Source organism: Bombus flavifrons, chromosome 15 (assembly GCF_040668555.2).
Source record: "Bombus flavifrons isolate JBK064 chromosome 15, iyBomFlav1_principal, whole genome shotgun sequence".
Taxonomy (NCBI): domain Eukaryota; kingdom Metazoa; phylum Arthropoda; class Insecta; order Hymenoptera; family Apidae; genus Bombus; species Bombus flavifrons.
This window is the reverse complement of record NC_138456.1, coordinates 7644560-7671819: the sequence shown is the minus strand read 5'-3', so window position 1 is coordinate 7671819 and position 27260 is coordinate 7644560. Positions and strand designations below refer to the sequence as shown.

General features: G+C 37.3%; 2 protein-coding genes across 3 annotated transcripts; both read right to left on the bottom strand.

Moving 5' to 3' along the window:
- Positions 1-1214: 1214 nt before the first annotated feature.
- Positions 1215-12714, bottom strand: Snx27 (sorting nexin 27). 2 transcript variants are annotated; one of them, XM_069129092.1, is made up of 7 exons: positions 12344-12714; positions 5722-5859; positions 5177-5401; positions 4775-5085; positions 4243-4481; positions 3864-4145; positions 1215-3525 (listed from the first exon to the last, which is right to left on the bottom strand). In XM_069129092.1, the coding sequence occupies exons 1-7, from the start codon at positions 12670-12672 to the stop codon at positions 3457-3459; spliced, it is 1593 nt and encodes a 530-aa protein (XP_068985193.1). In that variant the 5' UTR covers positions 12673-12714; the 3' UTR covers positions 1215-3456. The 2 variants fall into 2 exon arrangements, with proteins under 2 accessions (XP_068985193.1, XP_068985194.1); XM_069129093.1 differs by lacking the exon at positions 12344-12714 and adding an exon at positions 5930-6045.
- Positions 12715-13355: 641 nt separating this feature from the next.
- Ptpmeg2 (Protein tyrosine phosphatase Meg2) lies at positions 13356-24725 on the bottom strand. The gene is made up of 10 exons (XM_069129091.1): positions 24335-24725; positions 22938-23171; positions 22754-22843; positions 22523-22663; positions 19184-19447; positions 18713-19098; positions 18383-18622; positions 18165-18315; positions 17860-18067; positions 13356-17772 (listed from the first exon to the last, which is right to left on the bottom strand). The coding sequence occupies exons 1-10, from the start codon at positions 24365-24367 to the stop codon at positions 17543-17545; spliced, it is 1977 nt and encodes a 658-aa protein (XP_068985192.1). The 5' UTR covers positions 24368-24725; the 3' UTR covers positions 13356-17542.
- Between the last annotated feature and the right edge of the window lie 2535 nt (positions 24726-27260).

The following is a 27260-nucleotide window of genomic DNA, read 5'->3' as shown; positions in this document are numbered from 1 at the left end:
CGAATCTGTGCAACTATTCGTTTTTCAACTCGGACGTCGTTATACGACGCGCAAAATCACGGCACAATTTATTACATAAGCGACATTGTATATCCAGCGTAACCTGAAATCTGCAAAATTATAGAGAAGTAATAATTCCATGAGTTTAGCTATGTTATCGAGCTGTGCAAAAAATATCAGTATCAATAAAGACGGATGTTATAATATTCTCTGTATTTGTTTCTTTTTTTTTTAATTTTTTCTTCTTTTTTCGTAATTTTATTTTTTCCCGACTCTTAACAAGATGATCCGAAAACAAATCCAACAATATCAACGTTAATCCGAAATAACAGTTTTACAGCAAAAGTCGCGAACTAATAGTACATGATAAATTGCTTGGAGCATTTGTTATTACGAGCTACGATTATACATAGTACTTTAATTAATGTCTAAAGAGTTAATTGTAATGATATGGTCTTACTGTAATAATAATTAAATTAAACTACCTAATTCGTCATCCAATTTTACAGACTTCTTTTTAACGTGATTATTAATGAAGTAATTAATAACTAACCGCCTTCTTTTTTGGACGTACTGTCCCCTTATTAGAGAAAAGAAATAACATCTCTTATATTCTTCGATACAAAAATACTACTGGGCAACGATAAATAAGTATAACTAATAAGTGAATAAACTTGACGATTTTCGCACAATACAATTACATATAGTATAAATAAATATAGGCACGCAAACATAGATGAAATTTAGTAAATAATTTTCACATGCATGCTCTAAAAATGTAAAGCTAGCGGTTCCGAGCAATGTAACTTGGACGTATATTTCTTTGCTTAATATTCTTTCTAATTTCTCTCGAAAATATTTCTATCGCCGACTACGTGATTAACGTGACTTCATTGTTGCCGCAAATCACATAATTGCTTATTCCGACGCTACCGATGAAACTCGAATAATTAATTATTTATAATTATTTCATCGATTAATAGAATAATATATCACAAAAAAACATGAAACTCTTACAGCCGTTTCTGCCAATCGATGCGACCTTCGGCTAGAGTCTATTAATGATATTTTAATACTTGTTCGGTACTTCGTGTACTGCGCTTTCACGAATTACAAACTTAAAGCAGTAAATGTTCGCGCAGCTAACGCCTAATACGACCAAGCTACTAGTATTTATAGATTTTTGTTGGAAAAATTGAACGAAAACTCATAACTTAAAACAAGAGGTAATCGTATTGGCGAAGTTACAAACCATTGTTCGATGCTTGAATTATAAGCGAACTTCTTAACATCGTGATACTACAATTTTCAGTTCCGAGCCTCGAGAAACCGAAGGTCCACCTTCGTTCGTCTTCGTTCAAATATAATTACGAGTGAATTTTCAATAATAACTTGCTGATCATTTTGCACAGTCCCCATATCGTAGAATTATTGATAGGATAAAAATCAAAAATCGTCATTGTGTACTTCCTCGATTGATCGATCTATATGAGCGGAACAGATACATATATACATAAGTAGATTTATATTTCAGACGTACATATTTATATATCTGATCGGATAGTACTGTGTTCAATGCGCGAAATTCCCATAAAAATAATCAAAATTTCCCTGCTTAAATATTGTACAGTACTGAACGATAATCAATCACCTTAGATTAATCCGATCAATTGAACTTGAATTATTAGAAATCTTTGCGAACAGAACATTTGTTTCATTTAAATAAAAAGGTTCTCATTATTCTTACGGCACTTCAAGGATTATACTCTTAATGCTACTAACGTTATCTCCCTCTTCGATATCCTTAGGATAAACCATTCGGCTTCTGCTGCCTCAAAAATCACGCGAAATTCACTTCGAATAAAGTTTAAAAACATTAACGATAGTTATACATCTATTTCTATAATTATTATCTGCCGAGGCTTCTCTCGTTGTTGAACAAGCGAATCGTTCGGAACGGAAGTGCAGAAGATCGCAAAGCCTATCGATGGAAAGCAATTTGAACAAGGAGACAAGGAAAAAATAGAGAGACCATAATGGCGAATGTGGTGTTCCCAGCGATAGATTGGTTCAGAACAATTCGCTGTTCCATCGGTTAACACGACGAACAGGCCAAGATGCTTTAAAGGTTCATCAGTGTATTTACCGATCTTAAAATTATTCATATATAATCGTTTCGTTCTTATTATCTGTATCTTCTTTAACAATGTCACTGAGTATTATCTTTCTTTGCTCACCTGCTATGGCGTTCTACCCATGTCTTTCTTTAACTCTTAACGTTTCTCTTAAGTCTTATTTATATTTGTGGGATCTTGACGCTTGTTTCTTCCATCGCTAAATCATCGTTACCTTAAGTTTTATCTTTAGACAAACGTTTACACATGTTACGAATGTTGTCTTCGCATAATGGAGGATAATGAAGTGTATTTGTTTGCGAATTTAACGATGATTTCAACGTCTAAGCACAGCTACGGTTTTTAAGTTGGATCGCGTCTCGTTTACAATCTCTGGTATACGTATATTCACCATTTGTACACTACCGGCGCGCGATTACACGAGATCGGATCGAAAACAATTTCTACTTTATACTTCTGCTTCTTTAATAGTAAAAATATAGCTTCGGGAAAAAGTAATCTGTGCTATCGTTCGAACCACTATTACGCTTACTTTACACACATGATAACATGAAGTGGATGTTGGGAAAATCTCTACTTCGTTATCAAGTACATACAACCGTATACGTAGATGAAAACGGCTTGGAAAAAAATGTAAAAAAGAAAAAGTGAAAAAATGCGTACAGAGTATAAAGGAAACTAACCCTTAAAAGATAATACTTGTTGGTTAAGTTCATATACTCGTAAGGATTCAACGAACGAAAGTTGGCGATACTTATTAGGCTAGTAGAAAGGAACGTCTCGTAATTCAATGATTCTCCTGATCGAGACCCAAAGATACGTTATACACGATGAACGATAGGCCAAAGAATAGGTTCATCTATTCGCCTGGTGTTTTAGTATGATATATAGCAACAATATCTTACATAGAAAGTAATACGATCGCTTAGTATTCTTCCCTTTCTAACTAAAGTAGCGCAATCTACGATAGAAGTGTTACTAGCTAGAGATACAACGATACGTTTATTCCCATCTGATGCTGATGTTTGCTCTTTTGTTTCGAACAAAAGGAAAATGTTAATTTTCTAGTAGTACTTTTCGTATTTGCAATACTATTAAAAGATCGTACACTAATACGTAACAGATGCACTGTGTTCATAGCATCGTGAAACTAATCAAACAGGAGTCTGGTGTGATTAGGGTGTCCCGTTAATTTTTCAATCGTCTTAGAAAAGTAATCCTAATCAAAAAGTTCTTGCTACAAAGATAAGTGAAATGTGTCCGATGAGACGATACCTTTGCTATTATGCACCATACACGTTTTTTAACGCCGCACGTTACCTCATTCTCCTGGATCGTCCCACTTTGCTTCTTCGGCTATTCGGTCAAAACAATCTGACAGGAACGTGTACTGCAAATAAAACGTAATATATTCGATCGTAAATATGCAAAATAGTTTGATTAAATCGTAACGATACAACACGAAAAAAAAAATGGAAAAGACAGATCATGAATAATGGTAACAGCGTCCTCTCGCAACATATCACCTATACATAGCGAGTAAACAGATTATTAACTATTGTATTATCATACAACATCCAGGTAAAAATAGAAAATAAAGAACGACTCGTAAAACAGCATTGCTCTGCTATCAAAAGAAATGACTGGAATCAATGTACAGTAACACGTTGCAGTAAGTTATTGAAATTCATCTTTTGAATAAGAAAAAAGGGAGAACTCACTACTTACATAAGGTGTGAAAAGCTTTAGCCAACGCGGTGGACGGTTGTCTTGGCGCGTGTATTGAAAGCAGAACGCCATTCCTTCTTCGTCTACCTCCCATCGAGTAATGGTGTTCCAGTGAAATTCAACGACTTGAGATTCCAAAGTGCCGTCCTCCTTCGCTGCGTGTAGCTTAAATGCCGGTGTTCCAACAGCGGGAACAACGTGTCCTTCCTTTCGTGAGTCGCACGCGCAATGAGGGAACACGATATCGCCGTAACCGCTCAATTCTTTCGCTAGTTTTAGGTACTACAAACAAAAGAATAAAAAGGGAATGTGAATACAAGACTTTTGAAACTGACGAGGGTACAGCACATATTACATAGAAATAAAAAGTCGCTCGTACCTCGTGTTTCCTCGACGCGTCTTGCAATGCTTTCAACTGATACAATCTCTCGCCGGCCGTAATGTGTCCTCTGTTAACTTCGTCCACAGTTTGCCAGAAGGTCCAGGTTAATGCTTGCTCGCTCAGTGGTCTATTTACATTGAAAAGCCACCTTCTTATTGCTAAACACGTCACACTGGCGGTCGAGTAATTTTGAACGTACAAGGTATGAGGGTGTTCATGGGGTTGCAGCTTTCTTTCTGCGAAACGAACGGTATTCTATTAAAACGAATGACATCTCTGGATATATTACAGTAGTTAACAATAGATCTTGCCACACATCCATATTTTCCACTGAAGCGCTTTTCATCAGATTCTACGCTTCATTTTTAATATATTCATATATTCATTTAATATATTCCTTTCATATATGTACTTTGATCTAATTAATTATCATGTAAATATTATAATAAATACAATCGTGTGTCAATACTTTTTTGTAACCACTGTATTAAATAATTCGATCTACTGAATTTACTTCCAAATTACGTACCGAAATTATATTCCACGATCTCGAAAAGATAAAAGTATTTCGCGGTTTCCGCGTCTAGTCCCACTCTACTGCAAACTGCATCGTATACGTCACTAACGGAGGCAGCTTTAGCAACCGTTATGGTAACAACCTCGCGATCCGGCAATAGTACTTTTAAATCGACAGCTGGACCTTGATCCCCATCCTCTTCGAGTCTATCGGCCAAGAATTCTTGCATGATATCGCTTTCGGCAATTACGCGCACGGCGCAAACCTTCTCCAAATACTGTTCTAACCCGCGCCTTCTCGCGTCCAGTTGAAGCTCGCTCAATCTACGCACAAATATGACAATATTTACATATAAAAATACATCACACGCACGGGTCGAGCCGAAAAATTCGGAATTTGATGTGGATATCATACTGAAATGGCCATTTTCCTGGTAGCTTAGGGAAGTTAAAACCGATAAATTCCTTCTTCAGTGCCATATGCAGTGCAGCGAATTCTCGATAGCGTCGAGAGCACAAATGTCTGCCTGCCATGTGAACGTTGAAAACCACATAACGCTCATGCTTCCTCTCGCGGACGTGATAATCCGGCACGCTGATAGGTAGAGATCGCTTCTCGCTATAGTCCACCGATGCATAACTAGGAGAAAGCGTAATCGACCAATATAAATGCGCGAAAAGTGAAAACAAGGAATCATTTAATACGCTTGAAAATCTATCGCAAGATCTTTAAACGCTCCAAAAGTCTCGAAATCTTTAAACTCATTGACATACAAAATTTTTTCGCACCGGACGCGATCCCATCGCCTGATAGATGACTGTGCATGTCAATAGATCGAAAACTTAAGAATCCATGTTTAAGAGATCTTAGAAGATTTTAAGCACCTAAGTCTCTTTAAAATTTGAAGATCTTATCTCTTAAAGAGACTATCACGATAGATCGTAAGGCAACTTGCGTACCTTAAATCTTCGAAAGGTTCTAACTTTTCCGCTTCCTGCGGCGTAACGGAGATAACAGTCAGCGTTAAGACATCACCCCCTGACTTGATCAAATCCACCACTTGCTTGTGGGTGGCTCCCTCGACGTTCACACTGTTTCTGTAACAAGACCAAGTCTTTATCTTCCAAAAAGAACATCTACAAATCATTTCACACATCTTTCTTTTACCCTGCCGTGATTGCTTTGAACCGCGAGTCAAGATTCGGTCCGCGACGTCCACGATTTTCCATCCACTCGCATTGAACTGCAGTGACATAACACGTCAACATTTTATAGTTTTATCACCACGATATCGAGAAAAAGTTGTCAACTGTTGCAAAATCAAAGCAGCGACTTGTTAGGCTCTGTTCAGACTACACTCGAAGCTACACAGCGAGGAAAGAAAGCAAATGTTGCAGTTTCTTTCCTTCTTTCTTTCTCTGCCCAGTCGCGATTCCGTGGCTAGTTTTGACTTTCACAACTAAAAGAAACACAGGAGGAAAGGAAGGAGGAAAACAGGTGACCAGCCTTGGTCGAACTTCGAATACCACACGTGAAAGGACGACTGTTATTGGTCGCGAGAGGAGGCACGACTCTGCGATCGATTTGCGATCTACACTCCAACTAAGCATAAACAGTGCATTTTATACTTATCCCTATCGACCTCGTATCCTCCCCCCCTTCACCTTAACTTTATTTTATTATCTTTGATTCTGTAGCGAACTGGGTTGACCAGATAATGTCACGCGTTGTAAACGAAAAAATATTACTATGCTTCTGATTATTAATACTCTTGTCGTATACGATGACTTTTCATCGAGGATCAATTTATCCAGCGATCGGCGAAAGTATTTGAATATTTTCAATGGAAAATTGTTATGCATATATTGCGTTGAGAATCGAGAGTATAATTGCTAAGCTCAAGTTTTATCAATTTATTACGAAAGATAAACTTTCTTCGCAACTTTCCTGCCATGGGCTGTTAATAGACTCGTACGACAATGCGAGTATATTTAATGAGAGTTGCTATTTTTACAGCAAACCGTTTTTCAGGTGTTCTGCGCGTCTGTCCCGGATAAGTATCGGAGCAACAGAAAATCGCCTCGCTTCTCTTACGATTTAGCACAATGTAATTTGACCTGAACAGACTGTAATGAAATCAATGAAGGGTAAGGGCGACTATTATTGATCAAAGATAAAAATAGAACTATCGAAACTGATTTTAAAATGTTTTATAAGTCTAATGACAATTTAATATTCTCGTCAAGATCGGTGCTTGAAAAGAAAAAGAAGAAAAGAAGGGAGAAGAACAGAAGATAAGGAAATGGATTTGCCGAGATATATGGGTCTCGATAAAACTATCGTTTGTTTCTTTATCGCGTGCTACTTTTCTTACGACGCAGTCTGGTCGAAAGAGGATACCAATCATGTAAAAATGTACGTAATCATGTAATATATAATTGCTAAGAATTACATAAACGTAAACTGCGGAATTCTATGCTTTTTCTTTCCAGTTTAATCTCGCAAACGACCGAATACTTCGAGCGTGCTGAAAACGCTCCAAGATAGGATTTAATATATTCATCGTTGATTGATAACTGACGAAGTTTACAATTATCAACACGCGATACTATCTGCATTGCGTCCACGGTTAATCGTACGTTGACCTTATCCGAAAAAAAATAAATCCTACGGATTTGATTACCAGTTCAATTCTACTCGTTTCCATCAAAGGCTTTCAGTTCTCCAGGCTTTAATCGACACAGTCGCGGACGTAATTGAAGGGAAAGCTAAGCAAGCAAATCGCGATGAATTCGCTGAATGAACGATAACACGGTAGTACTCAGTGTTTCTCCGAGTGTCGCAGAATCGATCATTCGTCGAGAAAAAAAATTACATACACGTAACGTGTTGCAATTTTTTAAAAAATATCGATAAAATTCCTTTATCGAGAGTTCTTGTTATTAATCGTCGTTACGATCACCTTATTTTTCCACAATATCTTTCGCACTTAGCGCAAGATGTAACGTAGAAAAGAGGTCATATACATATATCTGAATGCCAAGCGTATTTACATTTATCGGTATGTCAACTAAACGATACATTTCAACAGGAGCGAGATAATCTGCTCTTACGATGAAAATGTGAACTAGTTATCTATTAGTAAGTTACCAAACACAATGTCATGAAAGAGTAACAGCACGGACGAAGTATGCATAACGTACGGTTAATATACATCATGAAACTTCGTATTTTATCGATTTAGAACGATGAATTCGAGGAATTGTATTTGTGGCAATAGCTAGGCTGCCGGATGTTTATGCATTTCTGAAAGATTTAAAGATGTACAAATCTTTAGACTGTATGTAAAAAAGATATATAACGTATTCAAAGTATAGTGTTTCATATAACGTTTAGCATTTGAAACAAATTATCACATAGATTTTACTTTTTCAGGTAGTAATGTAACCAAATTTGCATAAACACTCGTAGTCTGGTAATCACTGAAGTTGCAAAATATCTAGTGCCGCATCGCGTGAAATAAATCATTCATCAATGATCATTATTTGCATTCTTGTACGTACAATTACGTCTGCGTAAAGTTAACCCTTCCATGATACATTAAACAGACATTAATAAATAACTTTATGCAGTTATTAAAAAGTTTCGAGAAAATTCAACGTTATGTTTATTTATGAATTTCTTATTCTTCGAATTTACAAAACCAAGCATGAGATCTTGGTCTCCTTTATTAAATTAAACTTAGATATTAGTAATACGATAACTACAAACATTAGCCTATAGACTAATTGAATAAACCATATAGCGTTTCTTCATACCAGTTGTTCATTCATATAATTACTCAGCTATTCCAATGAAACTGGTCCAGGTGCAACTAGTAAAACAGATTGCAGATATAAACGGTATCAGGTAAATCGATGGCAATAATACGATTGTACGTGATGAGATACAGGAACTGAAGAAATATTTTTCCCACCGACTCTCTTGAACCGCATCTGAATATTAAAAAATAAATATTGCGTATATATAAACTATATAGATAAATAAAGTATATATAAACTTGCTATGTTGAACGATTAGAAAATTATTCTTTACAGATTAGATGAATATCGCTATTTCTTACTAGTATCCACCTTAACAACTGATACGGAATTATTTCTAACATCCTACTCTTTTGTCTACATTTTCTGCTATTACTTCCAAGTTTCGTTTAAAGCTTAGCGATTTTCTTCTTTTTTTTCTGAGGCACATAATCGCGTCGAAGAAACACCCGCTTCACTCTAATTTAATATCGTGTCCTTGGCGGCTGAAAAGTCCATCCACGAGATCGCCACGCGTACGTGTAACCACTTGCTAGAAGCCGTACAAGGGACAAATCTTCTTCAAGCTTCGATGCTTGATGAAGCTAGAGTATCGAAGAGAAGAATCAAATTTCTAAGTCGACCTTGTCTCAATTTTACGTTAATTATAGTATTTTGCCAAGCGAACATATTAACTCTTTATGTTATCGAGTTGCTTTCTACAGAATTTGCTTTCTACTCTAATTACCATCGTCAGCGTGTGTGTAAATGATAAAAAAAGAAGTTACTGTAAATAGTAGATATAGGTACTTACTTACGTGATTAACGTCTGATTTCTCGAGTTGGTTCAACCAAGTACAGTGACCTATTGCGCGTACTCAAGATAACGAATTAACTAATAAACCTTGATACATTTTTCCCTGGGAACAATGTCTTCTGTTAATCTTCCTTGGACAAAAAACAAAGCCACAAAGCAAACTGTTTACGTCTGGGAATCGCGTGCTTATACAAGTTTTGTTTTCATAACGATAGTTATACAGAGTGACTCGTGTGAATATTTCAACATCTATAGGAATGTTTTACAAATGCATTATATATGTTACGCGAAACATTTGGAAATTTCATTAACACTATAGTGAGACACGAATGTCATGATTACAGCGATACAGACATGATACAATTTGACAAAAATCTGCAAGTGTACAAAAAAGCTACAAGATATTTCTTGCAAGTATATATTTTACAGAGATCGTGAAATTATTTAGATATTTAATAATTATCGAGTATTTGATAGAACCGCCTTTAACACTTATTATGTATATCGTGAATCGTATTTTCCTATTCGTTTTCAATGACGCCCCACGCGAATAAAATTAACAAACCAACAAGTTTACAGTACCATTATTAGACGATCATTATAGAATCGTTAGAATTCACGTATGTATTACCATATGTCTGTTCTTTTTTGCCTTGACATTACGCTTTATACCGATAATAATTATGCAACAGGCGGTAAATTTATTTGTCAGTCAATAAAATGTTTTTAAGTATATCTTGCAGCTGATAATACATCTAAGTCCGTTCGCAAGTTAAATGACATATGCTTCGAACGGAACTTAAATTTATTTTTTCCATTTTAATTGTATCGCAATAACAGCTGTTACGCATAAAACTGTTTTAAAACACTCATTGGACTTGTGGTAAATAAGAATATTACGAATTATACGCCAGAGAAATAATTTAAAAAGCCATGCTTAATTCTAAGTAGCTTTCCTATTGATACATCGATCACATAAAAATCAGAGATTGCACTTGCATTTCATAAATGGGCAATAACACTGAAAACAAAAAAATTAGAGTAGGAATTCCCGAAGAAATGGGAAAGAAAATTAACTTCATCCCAGTTAATGTATCACGATGTTTAAATTGATAAATTATCGCACGCTTCGTTGAAATTCCAATTGCAAAGGCGATTACCGATCTTGCGAAATCAACAGCGAAAGATCGGGCCGATAATAATACTGCTGCGTTTTCTAACGCAGAAAAAGATAAGAAAAACTCCAGGTCGGAAGTACCAGGAAATGGAGGGGAGGTGGACAAGAAAAGGCTGTCGACATGATACGTTCTCATATTTTGTTCGCGCGAATTTAAAATGATCGGCCAAAAACAGAGAAATATTAGTCAAATATTAATCGCTATCTAGATTACAGCAAATACGCGCTAACATTTACTTTATTATTACAAAATATCAAAATAATAAAGTTGAAATGCAAAAATTGTCTTTGGATCCTGTTGCGATCCTCAAGTTTTTATATTTCAATTTTGCTCTCATTGCAGCAAATAAAAAGTATATTTTGTACTGGCTTAAGAAGATTTCAACGTAACATTTTTAAATGAGAGATCATACACACCAATAAGATCTTTTCCATATTTTGTTAAAACCTGAGATATTTTTCTATGTTAGAAAAGTACAAGTGGATCGAAAATGGTCAAACAATGCAGCTGGATTAATGTCATGAGGTACATAAGAAGCTTCGTTCAATTTAAATTCGTCTGGCTGATTAAGCAGCAGAGACTACTGTATCAAAACATATTTCCGTTATAAACAAGAGCGAAAGCGACGAAATAAATATCATTCCGAATTTTATTACATGTTGGTTATTGTTGGTTATTCAACGCAAATTTACGTGTTTAATTACCTCGTACAGGTATAATTAGCATAATGACCGGTTTAAAGTAAGGCCAAAGAATAGTTTCAGTCAAGAGTCAAGTCGACAAACTTTTTCAACGATTCGAATCGACTTTTCGAAACGTCAAAATACGCGATCGAAACTCGAGTAGTTTTGAATAACTTTGATCGCGACAATTACATAGTATCGCGTCGATAAAGCAGCTTTTCATTTAGAAAGTCGTCATTGCTCGATATAAATCGGAGATCTACACATGAGACTAGCATAAATCAGGAGAATAAATGCTATGATGTTTTTGATTTGCAAACTCGACACTGTGTCATATTCACTTCAACGTGGAAACGTATTACTGTTTTATACTACATTCTTTCTTATAAAAATACAAACAAAAAACCTACTTACGAAGTACAAAGCGTGTATGTTTGTTTGTACCGTTATTTCAGTTACATCGTTACGACGATTACGTTTCTAATCGAATAATATATTTTGATGCTTGAGAATTAAAATGGAAAACTCTCGATTGATCGGTATAGATTTTCCTTTCCAAAAGCGTCTGCTATACAAATCTTCTAAATATCTTCTAAAATATATGTCTATGTAGATAACACTGACCGTTAACAAAAGGATATACAGCGAAAAGATCGAAAATCGTGTGAAACAAAATATTAGCTCGCAGAATTAAATGTTCACTTCCTGATAGAGTGATAGGATCAGGTGAAATGTAAACCTAGGTCAGAAAACATCTTCCGTACTGGGAGAGATTACGTCTAACCAGTGAAATTGATTAAAACGAGCGGTATCGATAAAGCTTAAAGCAAACAGCAATTCGGCTGTCCAATCTATGCAGTTAACAATTTTCGGGTAACCCGCTACAATTCGCACACAATAGATACAACGAGTGGCTGTGTGCGATCTTTATCCTGTAAATATCCAATAAGAAATACTCTTACTTCTCAGACGAGGTAAAAGTCGGTACTCGTTTGACAGGTAAACGTACAATGATCAGATCGTAAGCTAAAGAGCGCAGAGAAACAAAATGATCGGAGAACTTCGAAAAGAAAACAAACGAAGCGAGAGAGTGGATTACTCACACTTCTAATATGCGATCGCCTTTTCGTACACCGGCTTTCTCAGCAGCGCCTCGAGGTAATACAGCGCTGACATGCTGAAGCGGCGCGTATAATTCTCCGTTGATACTTCTGAGCTGTCCACCCTCGCTGACCTGACCGCGTACATTGAACCCAAAACCAGTCTCAGTTTTGTAAATGATGACGCATCTTGGCCCCTGTCCGATCGGATCTGTCTGGTTTACCGGGTGTTGAGGCACGCACCCGTTGGTGATCATCGTCACGCTCGCGTTTCTCGTTACGTCCTCGTTCGCGGCTGGCAAGCGCTGCACCTCCGACTCGCAGTCCGCCATCTTACTCTCTGACCGCCCATTGATCTTTCTCTCATACGGAAATCCACCGCAAGACTGCGCCTGTGTAGCCCGTCTCGCGTTTCTCTTTCTGTTTCCCCCTCTCTAGACGTCTTTCTTTCTTCCATGTTAATGGGTTTAGTGATCGGCCGCCAGAGGTCAGTCTTTTGAATCAGCTGTTACCGCCAACGTTAACACTCTCTTTCCGTTTGTGAAATGATGCTCTTACTTTCCTTTTTATCGTTTCCATTGTCATAAATACATAATAAGTGTGTTACGTTGTTTGTGTGTAAATCGAATCGTTGGATTAAGATAGATGTCATCTTGAAGAATCTTTACCTGTCTTTGCTAACGCTGTTGGGATGATAATATTGGAAAACATAGAACCAGTGGACTCGTGATTTGAAATGGAGGACTAAGGTATGCAGTAATGATGTAGTTTGTGTGTTGTATGTTGGTTGTCATACATATTTTTTAATCGCAAATATGATATTTTAAAGTTATGATGAAAATTTAACCGTTATTTTTAAAAATTATGAGATGCTGCGCTGGTGCATCGGCGACGCTGCGCATGCGTAACACTTTTAACCCCATTGCAAAATAACTACCATCTGATGTGATTTGAAATTTCAAATGGCGAATGTAAATTTGAATCTTAGGATTTTAGAAACCATAGAAACATAGAACACCATTTATGTTTGCAATATATTAAATAATTATTAGATACATTCATGTGCGATAGTTGTTTTAAAGTCACTCATATGTACAATATTTCGTTCCCACTCTTAATTTAAATCTCTGTTGTTCGTAATATCTCAGTACGTTTTACCTTTATGCTTGAAACAAGAATTTCAATTTAATTACAGAGTAATCAGTTTTTCGATATCGATTCTTCTTTCCCCTTCATTTCTAACTTTTTTATTGTACAAAATCCGAGCGAATATCAATTTTTTGAATTATATTTCTAGAAAATGTATATCGTCAATGGAACTTCAGAGGTGCGATTTAGAGAATCGTAGGACTCAAATAAATTACCAACGACGGTTGAAACAACGTTTTTACAGGAATGAGAATAATCGAACAAAGAGCAGAGAGAATACTGATCGCGTGAAAAGGGATGATGTTGAGAATATAAAATTATATAGGATCGTAATACTGTTGAATTGGTTAGTTTAATCTATCTGTACCCTCACTTTTTCGATAATGCGCAAGACAAAATTATTCTAAGGGGTTTAGAGCATACGTTACTCGCCCGAGTACCTTACAAAAAACTTTAGTACCTGTTCCGGTGGTTTCTTTCTGTTTTTGCGCATTTATCTCTGGTTTACCGATACACGTCTGAGGATATTATGAAATAGACACACACAAATTACTACAAAATCACACGTTACATCCACACTTAATTAGAATGAAAAAGAGCGAGAGAGAAACGACGAAAACATCGGGTCGGAATTTTCTTTTGCATTCGAAGAAAATGAGAACTCGATAAAACCTCCGTATTCACAGACTGCACTTGTTCGCAAATAAAAAACGAATAAGAAAGAGAGAAACTCTGTGTTGAACAAAATAAAAATGTACTTTTTGGCATTGTGTATTACCGTAATATGACGTTTTACACGTATACTTTGAATATTTTATTTTATTTTTCTTCTTTTTCTTTTTGCTTTTTAATCTCAAAGGAACAAAAACGTGCTAAAAAATTTCGTGCTTTTCCTTAACTTAACGGATCGTTACGACTGACTCTTATTATGCAACTCTCTTTTCCTCCTTTCTTTACATTTCCAACTAGCAGGTTCTTAGAAAGTGAAACCCTGAGAACATGGAGGTTTAAGTGAACCTTAAGACTTCGTGATAGTATGTGCGTATTATGTACATCGTATGAATACTTTAAGATAATCTTTTTAATAAATATAATAGATAATATAAAAGGGCACTGTGAACTAATTACAAACGTTAGAGAAATATAATATAATATAATATAATAATAGCAGTAGTAGTGGTAATAATAGTAATAATAGTAATAGTAATAGTAATAATAATTATTATAATAATTAGTAATAATAAATATGATTGTATCGATAACATGCCCTTTTTAAGGTAACCCAAGAATAGGAGGAACGTGTATACATTAAAATTGTTCGAAACTTATTTAAGTCCGACTAAGCATTTAGTACAACAGCATTTTTTTCCGTTTATATAAAATTCGAAGATATTCCTAACAAATGGTTCACTATCGATAGATCTGAGACGACGTATCGGTCGAAGTGACCCTACTAAATTTTGCGCATAATATACAGACTGTACAGAAAATACACGCATTGGGTTCTGGGCAAAGAATTTTCTCGGCAAAAAAAGATTCTCGTTCCAATGAGTTCATTGGTATCGTCTAGTGCGTAATGGCAAATCAAATCGAATAAATTACAAGATAAGTCGAACGGTAAATCTAGATTCTAGATCATGAAATTTAAATAAAACGCAAAACTTGTAGTTAAACGTTACGCTAACATGGCAGCGTTCTTATAAACAAAAACAATTATAAATCGTATATCGAGAGCGATCTAAACGGCTATCACATATTATATTCCGCGATGTAACAACAAATCCACCATGTCTCCGTTAAAATTCGTATCATACATTAAATTTAAGACGCAAGAAAAATTCATTGTAATATCAATTGCCTTTGTAACAACAATTTAGTATTACGATTTTCTTGCAACTATTATAATATACATTTAACAAATAGACGGTTAGACAGAGTGTTAGCTATAAATTGGACATCGATCGACATCGACATTCAGGATTTTTAAATCGTTTTAATAAGAAATTCTCAGATAAAACATCTATGCAAACACGGTCGTCCCCAAACAGAATTTCTACTATCTATTCTTGTTTTGATATAAGCGCGCTTCATTTCACAACGCACCTTTAAAAAACCTCTCAATGTTGCTTTTAACAAGTAAATGCTAAAAATTCGTATTAAAAAGCGTTTGCATCTACAACAACGCTTTTGGACACGCCCTCAAATTATATCAACATTCACATATTTTCTTCGTGTAAATACATTTCGTTTTCCGGTCGATAAGATTACGTTATTGAAAAAGCTATCGCGAAATGAAAGTTAACACAACGGTGTTGATCTATTGATTCTCCGATTAGTGAAATCAAAGTGTATATCTTACGACACTTCGACAGTATCAACCTAAATATTTAATGGCTCGAAACAAGTGGTCGATTCTCTAAAAATTTCAATTGTAAATCACACTGTTCTCTTTCTCTTATTCTCGTATTATATACGAAGGCTTTCGTGGAAGAGCGCGTTTTGAATTTGCTTGATATCTTTGCACTATAATCTTTAAAAAATCCTACCGTTGCTAAAACGAAGCACGTTTGATTCTCGAGGTAAACTAGTTGTTCATTCGCCCCTTTTAAAGGTTCAACTTCGTACGACTTTCCTAAATTTTTTCAACGTTTCACCGAATTGGAAGTATTTTTAATCTATGCAATGATCCCTGTTTAACAATCCCTGTAAGAGAATCTTTTTATAAAGTGTCAGCCAACTATATCCAGACGCGATTCAATTGTAATTGTTCTGAGACGGTGTAGGAGATAATCTTTGGTTACCCAAAAATGCCTATTAAATACGATCGTCGATTACTTAGTTCCTGTATGACGGAAGCCGTTGTAACACGTTATAATATATTTGTAGGTCTTTAAATCTTACATATCAGTGACCGATCGGCCGTTTAAATTATGTCGTCCATAGTTTTGTGATTTTTCGCAACATTCATATCTTTTTTTTTTTTTTAGTTTCATTATACTTAGGTCTTCTTCCTTAATAAATCAGTTTTACAACTTTAACCCTCTCATATAAAGATTCTATAACAATATATCCTTAAAACTTTGTACTTGATAATTTAATTTTTAGACAGGCGTTCAAAGTATGAAAGACACGTCGTAGAAACAACAAAAATCAGCTAGCATTTAGTACGAGTTTAACAAAATAGACTCAAGTCCTACCAAATCGTAAATGACGATAAAAATGCGAAACTAATTATCGTAACGGAGAGTGCAATTAATCGTGGTTAGAATATAAAGTACATATTACGCGATAATGCAAGTAGCGATAAACTAAGCATACTATTACAAAAGAAACTACTATTAATTATTATTTATCTATCAAACGTATTAATTCATATAGTAGTACACTAATATAATAAATAAAGTCTGTGCGAATGAAACTGCATTTTATCGGTTAGAGCGCCAAGTCTTGTGACTTTAACTCTGGTACACGTAACACAGAATATAAGAAAAATTCTTTAAACCTATGAAATAGCATAATTCACATACTTGTATACAATACATTATATATTAATTTAATTGACGTAGTAATTGTTCTCAAATGGAATGTTCATAAAGTAAGACGTTTCATACTTTACACGTTTTAAATAACTCGTAGTCATCTTTTAAAATGTACAATAAAATTTACATATGAGAGGGTTAAACTTGGACCGGCATCCGATTGTGCCATGTTTCACGCTATTACTCGGACAGCCGTTTCTAATTGGCACATTTGCACCACTTAGAACGTCATTTATTCTTAATATCGAATCGCTTGTTCACAGAGCAAAATACCAAGGAACAAAAACGGAAGGTTTTTGTTCGCACATATTGGCCTTGAAAAAACTAGTCTTTCTTTAGATATTCTCTAAACATATAGCCTAACATAAGAGTAGAAATCTGAAATATTACATCGATGGAGATGATAGCAAAAAATAACTTTTAGTTATTTAAGCTAGAAATAGGCTATGTAAGGAGATTGTTACGCATACTCGGGAAGAACATCAATCTGGTACATGATAATAAAGGTTACACCCTAATCAGAATCTTCTTCTATGGTTGGAGGTAACATAGCAAGATGTTGTGAACTAAGTATCCCTCTGGAAAGCGCATACTCTGCCAGAGCACGATGACAGAAAACGTATTGGTCTGGCATTTGAATACTGTAGGCCCTCTGTGCTCGGATTTTTTCCACGGTTCCACGAATGTCTACAGTTCCAGTATCTTCTAGTCGCGATATGCAAATATCTAATGTGCAAAATGTTCCTAGAAAAATAATATCCCGCGATAAGTGTCTTTGTTCCACTCTCTAAACGTTTTCTTTGAAACTCGCGTGAATATCGGCATTTATACCTGTCCTTCCTATTCCGGCACTGCAATGAACAACTATAGGAGGTCCTCGCGGATGTCCAGCCCACGTATCCCCTCTACTAGCAAGTAATTTATTTTGTTGTTGTCTTACTAAGGCTAGAAACTGTAACAGAGCTCTGGCCGATTGTGGAACACCGTAATCCGGCCACGCGGTGTACAGCATATGGCAAACTTCCCTTGCCTCGTCAGTCTAAAATAAAAGCATAATGTATTTATCGATTAGAAACTTCTAAACATCGAGGGTGTCAGTTCCCGTCCTTGAAAGTTAAGCCAACACCGAGACATACCTTGTTGTTTGTAAGAAGAAGCATCGATATCGTGTAATCGGGATTCGTATCAACCTCAAGAGTAGTTACTGTAAAACCTCCCGCTTGTACTTCATCTCCCGGTTCCGGTCCCCAATATTGTGCACATTTCGTGCGACCTCTTTCCACCACTCTAAAATCCATCAAAAATTATAGATACCTATCAACGTAATCAGGGAAATGTGCCTTTATCGATCTACCTTGTGGTCATAACGACAACGAGCGTTTGCTGTTCCCATATCATTCTCCAGAAATCACCGCAAGTTTTCGGCAGCGGACCCTGTGTGCTAATAAACGCGTTCTTCTGTTTGTAACCGTCAACAAAATTAGCATTTATGTAATCCGATGTGGCGTCCCCGTCTATTTGCGACAGGCACACTCTACTGTGATCGTAGCAAAGCACGTCTGTGTACCGATTTTTCGATTGATTCGATCTTAATCTGAAAAATGTATCGAAAATTGTTTGTTAAACGACGATTCGGTGATAATCCTACGAAACATATTTCTCAAAGAATACAGCCTTCGCGTACTTTGCATTATTGAAGGAACCTTCGGGCGGTCTTTGCCTAATTTCCGTGTACTCCGCTATGAGACCTGCGCGTCCTCTCGAATGAATCTCTTCGATGAGTTGTTCCATGGTAACGGCCTGAATGCCGAGATCCCCGTGTAGGCTATCGTCGTCGCTAAACCCTGAACTAGCTGAGGACGGAGGCTGTACTGGAGATGGTGCCTCATCGGTTCCCATCCAGATATCACCATTCGTAATCTCGATATCTCCAATATTGGAGATACCATTTTTAACTTTGTTTTTATCGATTATAGGACTAGTTGAGCTACTGACCGTAGTTCCATTGGGATTTTGAACCGTGTGGTTTTTCGATGTGGGCGAAAGAGGAGTACCCACTCTGGGGGTAACCTACACATATAAGAAATCCATGAATCATTGTTGAAGAATTCTTTTGGCATCTACTAGAACAAATGGAAGCAATTAGAATACTGACCTCACAAAGCTCACCCCCTCCCCTGTTTGTCATGGATTTAAGACAGTGGAGAAGCCATGCCTCATGCTGTATCTCCAATGTGCCGCCCAAGCGATGCGGTAATGATTCCCGCGGGATATGTAACGTTAATTGAGGAATGGATACGGTGAATACTCTGTCCCTCAACTTTTCACGCACGAATAATCGAAGGATCTTGAAGGGTGCTTTGAACCACAGCGGTGCAGTCACTATTAAGACTTTTTTTAATTTTGCTGGATAACCACCCTGAAACAATACGACATCGTTATAGTACGTATACTCGACCGAAATTATTATAGTTCAATATTTACATTTTCCATCTTACATGCGACACCGTAAAGTATAAAACTGAAAATAATGGAACATATGCTTATAAACGAATTATTTACGCAAGTAGTCAACTGCAGAAACAAAGGAATAAAAAAAGAATAATCGAATAATCGATCAGTTTATAACATACAGTTTATTTTTATATAACGATATTATTATAAAAAAAAAAACATTGTGTGCATCGCGCGCGCGCGCGTCTGTGTGTGTATGTGTTTAAAGATAAAAGATATTAAAAAACGATCGGTTAACGCGAGTGCATGATTTATTTTCGAAATGGAGCGACTTTCAAATTTGACCTTTGCAAGACGATGCAATAATAGAATAGTATATAAACCGAGAACTACGTTTTAGTGCCAACTGCAAGCAATCTTCGAATATATGTTTTACACGCGAAGGGGTTTCGTTCTAGAGGAAAACTACGGAATTACGTGGCACGAGTTTCGATCCAATTTAACGGTAAACCTGTCTTATAGGCTAGTTACGCGTTGCATCAAACGATGCAAAATTCAATTGAACTGGGACAAACGATTCATAGGCACGGGGTCGACGAACATTCAAGATTTCAGATCAATAGGGACGTGTAATGCGTGAAAAATTCTTTCTCACTTCTGGAGTTGTGCAAAATGCAGGAAACACGGTAACTTAACCCTCGGTACCCTCTGTGGTGTATATAGAGGGCGGAAGTACCGTAACGGCAACGACGTCAGCAGCAGCACCACCACTACATCTTTACGATCTTAAGCGCACAAACTCTATTACATCGAAACCCCGCGAAAACACGACGAAAAAGTGTCGACGTCTTGAAGCTGTTTCGAATCGATTCAGAACGATTACCGATCGCTATACAAACAGATTTCCTATGTCGAAGATCGTGACAGATGAAAATCGGGATCGAGGAAATTACATACGAGGGTATTTTGGTGTGATACGAACACTTGAGCACAATCAATCAATAGATTAGAATTTTCGTTTACCGTATGTCGCGAAAAGGTGCACCGCAAGCGAATATTTTATCGGGCATCGATGACACGAGCTCGTTAGGCGATCTACCTATCAAACGACGGATCGTAGAACGTGGATTATCTAGTGTACGAACGAAGCGCCGATGTAACGATAAATCGAGCGCTCTCGATCGGCTTGAAATTCGATTAATCACCAGGGTATATCCAGTGGTCGTTGAATCGATGGAATCGAAATCACTGCCGACACTCGGTCAGTCAATCGATAGCGTGAAATTAGAATAACCGTTTTCTACGGTTGACGAGCATAACTCGCGCTGCTACAGTTCCCGATTGTTACAACGTCATTCTCGTGCCGCGGAGTGGTTGGTTTGCGTATTCGGATGGAACAACGCGACGGTTCGACAACTCGAAGAAATTACAGCGATCCAAACGGTGGAATCAGGTTGTAACTTCTTCCGATCTGTGCACGATAATGCCGCAAAGGGGTCACGATGATTACTGACCACGAGCGTCGCGACGTTATCCCGCGTATGCGCGCATGCGCGCCAACGACCCCTTCTTTTTACCACCGCTCTAGCATCCCTTACACGAATTTCTTTCTCCTCCTCCCCCCTCCCCCCGGCAAAGGTGCGATCCTACGTGCGGTGACGTATTATGTCAGTGTCTCTCAACCCGAGGACCTATTCTTGCTTCACGTCCGGTACTTTGGCAATCAGAATTCGTTGAAATATGTGAATCGTGTTGCGTACAACCCGGGGGTTATCAACCTCTAAAACTCGCCACCGTTAAAACTAGAACGTTCCGCATTATTTTTAACCGCATATCTGACTACGTAAACAAAATATTACCTTCACCGTGTAGCACCTTTTCCTAGTTTTCCTAGTGCGAACGCCCTTAAGGAACGTGATTTTGAAACGGGCCACGTTATTTTTACCGTGATACGAACTTTAATTTATCAGTCCATAACCGATGAAAAGACGAAACTTTATCGGGAAAAGTAGTAGTCAGTCCGCGGCCGATTATACGCTATAGACGGGCATAATAGAGCGGAAAATGAAGGAGTATCGGAACGTTATTAGTCGAATAGAAAGCGATCACGTACCTTTATGCATTTTCCTTTTATATACTTCCCCTAGACACGCGTTTCAGAATAGAATTCTACTTTATCCCCGGTTCCTAATAAATAATCCGACTAAACTGATGATTATTTTTACCTCGGTGCTCGGTGACGTAAAAATGTTTGTTAGAAATAGTTTCACGAATATCCTACAACTGCGTCATTTCGACCAAAACCTTTGAAACTCCCTTGCTTCGCTCACAATGCGCGGCTCACTGAGCAATTGCAAGTGGGTTTCCGTGAAGCGTTAACGACCCCTTAAACTTCCCTGTTCTTTGAGATACACCCTTCTATGTACCCCACCAGCAGACGCTTCGGAATTACTTTATGTATTGCTCCGTATTATATAATCGAGATTCTAAGCGACCCGCTCCTTCCCTTTTTGCCACCAACTAGAAGGTACAACGGTCCAATACACGCGTCTCAAATATTTTCTAGCGTGCAACGTTACGCATTCGCATATTAGGCTAATCTTTTTCACAGACTGGCGACACATGCGTGCATTACACGGTCTGATTTCGTCCGTGGTACGAATAAAAGCCAAAGATGTTGATTAAATTTCCTGTGTAAAGATAATGGCCTACATTCGGAACGATCCGTTGCTACCAACAAAGCCTCTTTGTTTCTCGGTGCTCTGTAAACTCCGGACGTAGATTCGTGAATGAACCAAGGTGAATATCGAGAATGGTAAATTTGTTAAGTCGCGGGAGTATATATTAAGTTTCTGTCAAAGAGTAATAAATTTATTTATTCAGGATTTAACAGTGTTTATAATAACTGACTTAAATTTAACGAGGTGTCTCATCATTCTGGCGCTACTTTTTTGTATCTCGATAGAGTTAAATAATAAATATATGTACAAGGGATGCGTAGATCGTTTTGAGATCGCGTGTGCACGGGTGTGAAACTTACCTTTAAGAGGGTGAGAATCTTTTGGGAGAGGTCATAGTCGAAATTCTGGTATTTGCTATCCGACATGTCATAAATAAAAACCAGACCGTGCTTTTGAGTTTCTACACTTTCTAGCGCTGCATCTAACTGGTACACCACACCCTGTAACGAGACAGTGAAAGTTCCATTATTAATAATTTACAACGTCTCTTATGGTATAATCTTCTATAGCTTTTGTAAGTACACACTCACTTGTAACGTTGTCTGGTGCGTGGTATTTTGTGGAAGGTGTAAATGTGCTGTAAAAATAGCTATGGCTGCCCCTGTAGCGTCCCTCGAAGGCTACAACATTTTCACAAATGCATTGTATAAACATCATGTAATCGAAAACGCCAGATCACATTTAGATTCTTTTTAACGGAAATTGGGAACTTACTAAAACTGTAAATTTTCCTGTGCGTAATTCACTGAGCAAAGGTTCCTGAGTAGGGTACAAAAGTGCAAGACCCTCTCGCCTTCTGGTGGCTTCGTGCTGTTCGTACAACGCTAATGCTCTCGCAACTTCAAATTTCCTCGCTGTTAAAAATTTCACAGCCGTGCTCCACGATACTGGACCGGCTCTTCTTCCAGCCCGGCATTTATTAACTGCTTCTATAAATTCTTTCGTGGCCTGCAAACACAACGAGATTGATCAGACATTTTTCAGCAAAGCAGATCTTGTTAAATTTGAAATTTATTTCACATTAAATTTAACATTAACACAAAACACGTTCCTCTAATCATCAACTGCTTTCTCCGCTTAAATGGTTCTTTATATATCCCGACAAAAAACGCTAATTCGCAAAATGCGCGGAATTCTAATAAGAGGAAGATGATCATTAATCAAAAAGAAGATTATACGAGACACGTTTGGAACAATGGTATAGTCTCGCAACATTTCTACACTGTCGAAACGCGTAACAGTCATTCGTCAATGATTTGTGTACATGCCATGGGTACCGATATAACTTCCGGTGCCCGACTACCTACCCACCGGCAACTTCCGCCATAGTACGCTCGCCGGGGACCGGTGCGGTAAATGGATAGATTCATTCCAGGGTCAAGAAATTTAATATCGTAAATCGATACTTTAATAAAGCTTTGCTAACCGACAGTTCTCGCTTTGTTTTAATTCCAACGTCACGTTTTGCTTATGAAAGACGTACACATTCTATTTAATGCCACGATTGAATTTTTAGAGCGGAAGATTCGTCGTTTTCCGCGACGCAGACCTTATAAAGCCACAAAATCCTTTTGTTTATCAACCGCATACTATTCGATGATTTATTTGTCACGATATATAACAATTTTTCTATCGAAATTGTACATAAATCTTGACATATTCACGAGAAATAAGATAATACGATGTTCCGAGAATTCTCAGTCGACAAAAAGATCGAACATTATTGTCACGATGACAATGTCTAGTTATACAAACATTGATGATTAAAGCACGATGTACACACGCGAGTCTATCTATCGCACTTGTTTAATATATTCAACGTTGAATAGTGTAATCGCAGTTGCAATTCGTCGAAAGACATTCTTGAAGCTCTATCGAGCGGGAAGAATTTAGTTCTTTTGTCATTTCCGTTGAAAATCATCGGGAAGATTCAAAGGATCAGCGCCAGAGAAACGAGCAATGTTTATATTACGCGGTTGTAAACACGTACGTGATGTAGGAATCGAAGTAAAAAAAAGATCGCGATCGATCGTTTCGAAATGTCGGCGAGATCGGTTGAAACAATTTTTGGATACAATATATTCTATACGAGACGATAGATAATCGCTTACCTGTTCTTGCTCGACAGTTAACGTGGCTGCCATTTTGACTTAACGCACTGACATAACCGAAGAATCGCACTAGCACGTACTTATTTTCGACTCTATCCTAACGATCCTCTGTCTGTGGCTACACATTTTGTTTCCACACCAAAACGCACAGCACTATCCTTATGACCGACTGGTCGAAGCGATGACAAAAACAAGTGGATTGATCCGGCACTCGTTCATTGTCCGACGCTTGACACAGCTATAGCAGAACCGCTCCGACCCGTTCAGACGCTCGATCGTCTTTCTCTCCGTAGGTTGAGCGCCATCTTGGAAGCGTGAGTGTGTAGGCGACACTATACCATACTATACATTAACTACAGATTTGTACCATAGTTTATCGGTCGCCTGTCCTTCTCACGCCGGATATGCTATCATTGGCCGAGTATAGTTAACGTCGAAAGCCTCTCTGACTCCCCAAGTCTTATACGATTTCGTGCAAATTCAACGCCGGAAACAAGCCAGGTGTGTTTTGGAACGGAAGCAGAATCGTTGTTAGTATATTATAATCCGGACACGTATCGGTACGTGTTTCAATGCGCGCGCTCGAATACCAGTCACGTATATATTAATATGCTTTCAAAGGATCTCGCAGAGTTTTCGCAAAAAAGGCTCCAAAATTCTTGCGCTTTATAAATTGTATCAGCGAATTTGTTGACGCGCGTCTGGCAGATACGCAAAATCAATTTTTTGTCGGTAACGTGGGGCAACGCAGTCAATGAACGAGCGGTTCATCCTCGTACTTCAGTCCTGTTTTGAACCCAATTTAAACATTTCAATCTCGAGCGATATATGGATCGAAATTAATTTGAATACGTCAGATGCCGTTGACGTGATTGATATTTTAATATCTTGAATACCACGGCGTTAATATGTACTACGATGCGTGAGAGAAATCACCGTCGAAACGTTGCCAATAAGCAACAAGTTAGCGTGCGAGCTATACGCAACAAGTCTCATAATAGAATTAAGTTTTTGTACGTTTGTTCGAACTTGGGAAAACAAAGTTAGATGTATTTCTTCGTATAAATTCGACTCGTGTCTAGGAGCGTGGTTAAATGTAACGAATAAAGATACGCAGACTGTATTTTTTTTTTTTTTTTGTAATATAAACATTTTTCTTATTCAAACGTATGTTCTTACATTTACACAGTACAAAAAATTATACTCAGACCTGCCGGCCCGCGGTTCATAATTGCTATGACTGGGGGCGACCGGTGATGGGGTAGTGTAGGACTTTGGGGGTGGATATTTTGTAGGAGTTTTAAGGGCTGTACAATTGTCTCATCCATTCCACTCCGCCCCCAATACACGGCCCCTTGTTCTCATTCTCGCTCTCACTCACACGTGTATTCTTCCCGGAATTTCGCTCAAAAAAACAACACACGCACGCGTTTATGCAGTTACATACAAGCAATCGTTCGTAATCACCTTCATTTATACACTGACGTTCGATAGTCGTGCTTCGCTTCATGTTCGTATTCAGCAACATTTAAATATCGGTATTTCTTCGTTATAATTAATCGTAATAATGATAATCATAATCATAATTAATTAATTAATAATAATTAATAATGGTATAATAAACTATCTATCTACGCGTGTAAGGTGTATTCTTTTGTCCATGGTTTATGGAGTGTGTAATCCCTTAAAGCCTAACTTTCTTTCGTATTTATATATGTATATGTATACATATAAGTATGTATAAATGTATTTACATACATGTAGCGGGAGAACGAATAATAGCTTTGTCTGCAGCAATAATACACAGAGTATACCTATTTGCTTTTTTTTCTATAACTTTATACATCGTCGTTATCATCAATTATCATTATCAGTATCGTCGCTTCTGAATAATAAGGGTACTTTTTTTTTTATTCTTGTTATAATTTCCGTAATATTAACGTTACTTATCGACACTAAGAGATATTTAAAAATTTATTCGTTAAATATTATTTTAGTCAAGTCGTTGTATGCTAGAGACGAATGTTGAGATCAAAGAAATTGCGGATTTCAGGATTCCAGTGATTTGTTTCTCCTTATTTCTTCGCTTGTTGCTTGCACGTCGGTTTCGAGATTACCAGCAGTAGAGAACATCTGACGATCGATAAGCGCACCAACGGCGCGAGATGCTAAATCACATACACCTGTCCTCGAAAGCTGCTGCCTTCCTCTCTCTTTTTTCTGCTTTTTTTCATTCTCCATCTCCTTCTTCTTCTTCATCTTATTCTGCTACCACTTGAGGTTGCGAACAAATCGTGAACGTTCAACTATGATATTCCTCGGTTTACGAGTGTGTGAAAAACGTCATCGTGGAACACAATGAACGAGGACGGCAATGGCTTTCAAGAATTCAGACATTGCGCAACATACCGTGAATAGCAGCGGTTTGTTCTATATGAGAACAGTTGAATGATAGGAACTCGGCCTCTCATCTGTGAATTCTGCATGACTAATCTGTTTCTTTTTTTTCCTTCTTCCTTCTTTTTCTTTTGCCTACCTATACACGTACGATACACAACGTGTAAACACGTGAGACTGTCCACATTGTTCAACATTGGCACTTCGAAAATCGTTACAGCTTTACTTTGCATTAAATAATGTTACCATAGTTTATCGATATTAATTATAATACAATTAGAATATCGCTGCTCTATCGGATAGACGGTTTGCGTGATTCGACAAAAATAACAGATCATTTTTACTTTGTTTTTTTCTGCTTTTTTCTTGTCCTCCTTTTCACTTTGTTTTCATCTTACTGTTCTTTTTACTGGGTCATCACTGGGCCACACAATGTTAATCCAATTTATAAAAACATTAAATTCAATCGAGTCTATTCTCATCGATATCTCATATCCTATAAAGATAATATCGAAAGATTTGTTTATCA

Bases quoted from the DNA above. Each gene is read 5' to 3' on its own strand.
- Snx27 (XM_069129092.1), bottom strand. From the start codon at position 12,672: ATGGCGGACTGCGAGTCGGAGGTGCAGCGCTTGCCAGCCGCGAACGAG. The intron at 5,086-5,176 runs GTATGATATCCA...ATTTGTGCGTAG, and splicing joins CCAGGAAAATGGCCATTTCA to ATTGAGCGAGCTTCAACTGG. The intron at 4,146-4,242 runs GTACGAGCGACT...TTTTGTTTGTAG, and splicing joins ACGCGTCGAGGAAACACGAG to TACCTAAAACTAGCGAAAGA.
- Ptpmeg2 (XM_069129091.1), bottom strand. From the start codon at position 24,367: ATGGCAGCCACGTTAACTGTCGAGCAAGAACAG. The intron at 19,099-19,183 runs GTCAGTATTCTA...TTATATGTGTAG, and splicing joins GAGGGGGTGAGCTTTGTGAG to GTTACCCCCAGAGTGGGTAC. The intron at 18,623-18,712 runs GTACGCGAAGGC...TACATTTTTCAG, and splicing joins GGTTCCTTCAATAATGCAAA to ATTAAGATCGAATCAATCGA.